Raw genomic sequence first — 5279 nt, forward strand, 5'->3', positions numbered from 1 at the left:
ACGATAAGGGCAGTTTATCCCTCATTATGCAGTCTTTATATTTCTATATGTTATCTAAATTGTAAAGACCCTTCAGTACAAATAGGGGGTCAAGGAAACAAAAGAAAATGGGAGGATAATCAGATACCGCCATTCTGAGAATATAATCAGAGTGCGGTCGTGGAGTAGGCATCGTTTTGACCGAACTACATAAAAGATTCTGGTGTGGACTTACGTCTGAAACTTTGTTTTCTTTCTTCCTCTTGATATTTTTGGACTTATTCACCGTGTCCCAAAACGAATCACGGTCGGTTGAAATTGAACATCGACAATTATTATCTCTTCCAAACAAAAATAAGTCTATGCTCACCCTGGACATATTTATATTATTTTGGACTAATAGGAAAAAAAAAATCTAATCTTTTCGCAAATTTGTGATTTAATACAATCCTTACAATTTTGACAATTAGGTCTCAATTGACTTAATTATGTGCAATTTTATTTATAACATAAAATTGATTTAGGTGGCATGTATTATAAGTGACATGACATACTAGGTGTAATATGTTAATAATATACGTGAGATCCATATGTACACATAAACAAATATATATGTATATATATCTTCACCATCTCCGTTGTCAACCCCTTGTTGTCGCAACTACATTAGTTGTAGTTTTTGACCATTGCAACTGTCTATTTATCTTCTCCAATCATGATGGTTATCTTCTTTTGTTTGTCTTCCCGTTCTCTCTCTCTCTCACTTTTTAAGATGACCATCATAGTTGGAGACAATGGATAGAGAACCACGATGATCGTATTCTGCTATTATCTTCATTTTCTTCTTGTTCGCCTTCTCTTTCTCTCAAAGATGGCCATCATAGCAAAAAAAGATGAACATATGGCTACAATGGCAGTCTTCTCATGTTTATCTTTTTCTTGTTCATTCTTCTTTTCTTGAAGATGATCATCGTGGCCGAAAAAGATGAACAGGCAGCTGCTATGGTCAACTTCTCTTACTTGTCTTGTCTTTCTTGAAGATGACCATTGCAGTCGGAGAAGATGAACAAGTAGTCGTGATGGTTGTTTTCTCTTGTTCGTCTTCTTCTTGATTATTTTCGTCTTTTTTTTGTTCATCTCCTCTCTTTCTCAAACAACCATCATAGCTGGAAAAGATGAATAAGCAACCATGCTAGTTGAAAATTGCAACAAATGTTGTCGACGACGACTGCGAAGGGCTAATAGTCGTCAATAGTGACGATGGTGGTGAAGATATAGGTTTAATGAATATTATTAATATATTATATTTGACATGTCATGTCACGTCATTTAAAAAGCACTTTATTAAATTGATTGTATGTAATAGATAAAATTATAATTAATTGAGTTAATTGAGATCTAGTTATTAAAATTAAAAGGATCGGATTAGATTGTATATTTGTAAAAATATTTGATTTTTTTTATTATTTTTTCTATTATATTTTTTATATTAAATGTCATTTTCCACTTCTACATCTCTGACGTGCCACCTTGACAAACCCCAGTACCACAAACAGCCACGTGGCCTTCTCACAGCCATGCGATCAAAATTGTGTCCCACCCTTTGCATGCCACGACGACAGAACTTCACTTGCACGAACCACCGCCACATACCTCCTTCCAATCCCGCCACCCTCACAAAGCCAACCATACATTCAAGATGAACCCAACCATCACCACACGAATTCCTCCCTTCGCACGTGCCACCAATCCTTGTAGTATTTTATTTATTTATATTTAATTTGAATTAATAATCTTATGTGGCCATAATATCTAATATACTTTTATATATTATAATTATTTAAATTAATATAAGAATATATTGAACGATTCATCATTATAAAACCATCTCTAGATCTAAATATCATTATTTAAAAAAAAAAATATTATCACTGGACGAATTCCACATACCCCTTCGCACGTGCCACCCAATCCCTCAAAATGCCCCGCCAGTTTTTATACCCTGTTGCCGGACAGATAACGTAGTACCAAAATGGGCTGCTCTTCTTCCAAGCGAGTGGAGGCCGCCGCCGTCGTCGATCTCTACCGTCCACCGCCGTCGAGCTTTGCCGTCTTCGACGTCAACGCCATCCAAGAGCCATGGCTCATGGCCGAAGATGCTGCCGCGGAGCACGGGGAGAAGCCTACGCACGTGCCGGCCCCGATCCTCGAGAAGCTCAACAAGCTCGAATCCGACGGCCCTCGTTCGTGGGATGAAGTGAGCAGGGCTCTGGAGGATCTCAAGCCCATCATAACCAAACCTGCACCTCCCACACTGGATCCCCGCCCCCCGGTGCAAGATAGCCGGGCTCCGGTTAAGAGCTTCTCTTTCCACACGCTTGAGGAGCTCGACGCCAAGCTCACCGCCAAGCCCGCCGAGTTGAGGAAAACTGATTCGATGCGTCCCGAGTTGAAGAAAAATGACCGAGTCAACGCCGAGTTAAGACCAATTCATGACCGAGTCAAGGGCGAGTCGCGACCAGAGTCAGGAAGTTTCAAGCCGGTGAGGGAGAATATATTCATAGTGAAGGACAGATTGGACAGGCAGAAGGAAGGGAACGCGGCGGCACCGGCGAGGTGGGACCCACTGAGCGACTTCCCGCAGAACTGCCCGCCGGGGGGGTCGGACGCGGTGGTGCTGTACACGACGTCGCTGGGGGGCGTGCGGCGGACGTACGAGGACTGCAACCGGGTGCGGGCGATCCTGGAGAATCACCGAGTGGTGTTCGACGAGCGGGACGTGGCGCTTCACGGCGGGTTCCTGGCTGAGCTGAAGGGGCTGGTGGGGGAGGGGGTGGCGGTACCGCGGCTGTTCGTGAAGGGGCGGTACGTGGGCGGGGCGGCGGAGGTGGTGGGACTGAACGAGACAGGTCGACTGGGGCGGTTGATGAGTTGGGCGCGGGTCGAGCGAGGCGCCGGGAGGCAGGATTGCGGCGGGTGTGGTGGCGCCAGGTTTGTGCCGTGTTTGGATTGCGGCGGGAGCTGCAAAATAGTGGTCGGGGATAAGAAAGAGAGGTGTGACAAATGTAACGAGAATGGTTTGGTCCACTGTCCAAATTGTCTCTAATCGCATACTATCTTTATTTACTACACATCTTTGCATTTATTCTATTCATTTTAAAATTAAAAATTTATTATTATTATTATTATTAGTATTCCTACTACTACTATTAATCCGTGTCAACCCAAAACTTCAAAATGGTGAATTTTGTCATTTTGGCGTGTCCGTTGGAGATGGCCTTATCACTATTATTAAATGATCCATAAATATTATAGTGTGAGGTTGTATCTTTTATTTGTTGGACTAAAATCTGTCTAATTATCGTTGGAGAAAAATCTCTTTATAAGTATTTTTTATTTTTTTGCTAATACCATATTTATGCTCTTATCCTAAAATTTTTTGTGATTCTAAATGTGCCCCTAAACTTACGTTAAAAGTATATTTATGCCCTTAAATTTTTGTATTTTTTATAAAATTCTAAGCATTTTGTGATTCCAAATGTGCCTATAAACTGTACAAAATCACTTATTTAAATAGCTAACCAGCAAATGATATGTTCATGCACTCACGTGGCAATTTTTGGACATCTTCAGCTTTATCTCTCTCCAACATCTTATCAGCTCATTTTCTCTCTCCAGCATCTCCTCAACTCCCTCTCTCTTTCCGACTATGTCTTTTCTAGTTGCGTCTCTTGCAAGAAATACTACCCCAAACTGGCCATATTTTCAATCCCCCGAACAACGAGGTGATCATTAACTCAGGCATGTTAGTAACCTATCTAACCTAATCGGCCTACGTAGCCCAATTAGAAGAGACATAGGAGACGCATGAGAAAGAGGGAGTTGAAGAGGCATCGAAAAATTGCCACGTTTGTGCATATGCGTACTACTTGTTGGCAAGTGATTACATGAGTGATTTTGCACAATTCAATGGTACATTTGGAACCATGAAAAATTCAAGGGTATAAATATAATTTTGACCTAAGTTCAAGGACGCATTTGAAATCACGAAAAATTTAGGCTTATATAAGAAAACAAATTGCAAAAGTTTAAGGGCATAAATATGCTTTTGACTATATTTTTTTGAGAAAAAGAATATGAATTGTCTTTAGTGTGACAACTCAATGAATCGATGGTGTGAATTCCCTTTTTTTTACCCTTGTTTGTTATTAAATACTTATAATGAAATGTAAGAAAGTTCTTGAATGGAGTATTTTTTATGTTGAGAAAATTTACACTAATAAATTTATGAAACTTTGATTGTGGTAGGTTGAGGTCTTGCTTGAAAATGTCTTTCGATGCTTAAGTTAATGATTGGGTTAAGGTGATGGCTTCTAAAGGTCCTTCATCCTAGCACATTCCACCATTATTAAACATAATCAATGCAACCCCAATTGTGATGGAACAAAATCATGGTTGGCCTTGTTGGTTGGGATGTGTCTACCTTTGATGAAGCATTATGCATAATTGGCTTGAAAAAGATACACGCCGACATCCTGATTTGATTGAGGATGAAACTCATTGAGTTGGGGCTTATGGGTTCAATTGAGACTGAAGTTTAATGAGTTGAAGGATAGCTTATGGTTTAGTGGATAAGGGTACTCATTAAACTGATATGAAGCTTGTTAAGTTGAGGTGAGGCTTGTGGTTTTTGAAGAACCTAATTGAGGTTGTACCTTTCTTGCAAGAAAGTAAGGGGTACACAGGACAAGATTGGTGACTTGGTCCCTTGCTATTGTGCCACTCCTTCTTGGTGGGAAGAATTTCTCACCAAAATTGATCAGGTAGAGTAAATTTTCACTCGAAACAAGGTAGTTAGTCATTTCTTCCCGAAACCAAGAATGAAGACATTTCTTCCCAAAACAAGGCAACGATGCATTTCTTCCCGGAACAAAGAATGAAGGCATTTCTTCTCGGAACAAGGCAACAAGGTATTTCTAGCCATAAGCAAGAACCATAACATTTCCCCCGGGTGCAACAACCTTTCACCCTAAGTAGGAAGATTCCACCTGTGCTTGTCTGACACCTATAGGCACCACAGTGTGACAGTGTCCCATCTGCATCCCTTGAGAACTGCGCCTATAAATACCCAACCACTTGATAGAAGAATGGGCTTTTCCACTTTCTGTAAAACCTGACCTCACTCATTGCTCACTACTGTTTACAACACCTACTTCACACACTTTTCGCCCGAAGGGACCTTGTAGTCCACCCAGACCAATTGCCTTCATCCATTACCAACTTACGTATTGGAGGGTCTA

The 5279-nt window shown here is 40.8% G+C and overlaps 1 protein-coding gene across 1 annotated transcript; it reads left to right on the top strand.

Annotated features, from left to right (window-relative positions):
- The first annotated feature begins 1978 nt into the window (after positions 1-1978).
- LOC127812523 (uncharacterized) lies at positions 1979-3122 on the top strand. The gene has a single exon (XM_052352933.1). It carries the CDS (start codon positions 2012-2014, stop codon positions 3083-3085), a length of 1074 nt encoding a protein of 357 aa, XP_052208893.1. The 5' UTR covers positions 1979-2011; the 3' UTR covers positions 3086-3122.
- Positions 3123-5279: the final 2157 nt, after the last annotated feature.

This window comes from Diospyros lotus, chromosome 11 (assembly GCF_014633365.1).
Source record: "Diospyros lotus cultivar Yz01 chromosome 11, ASM1463336v1, whole genome shotgun sequence".
Lineage (NCBI taxonomy): Eukaryota > Viridiplantae > Streptophyta > Magnoliopsida > Ericales > Ebenaceae > Diospyros > Diospyros lotus.

Excerpts from the sequence above, each read along its gene's own strand:
- LOC127812523 (XM_052352933.1), top strand. The coding sequence starts at position 2,012 with ATGGGCTGCTCTTCTTCCAAGCGAGTGGAGGCCGCCGCCGTCGTCGAT.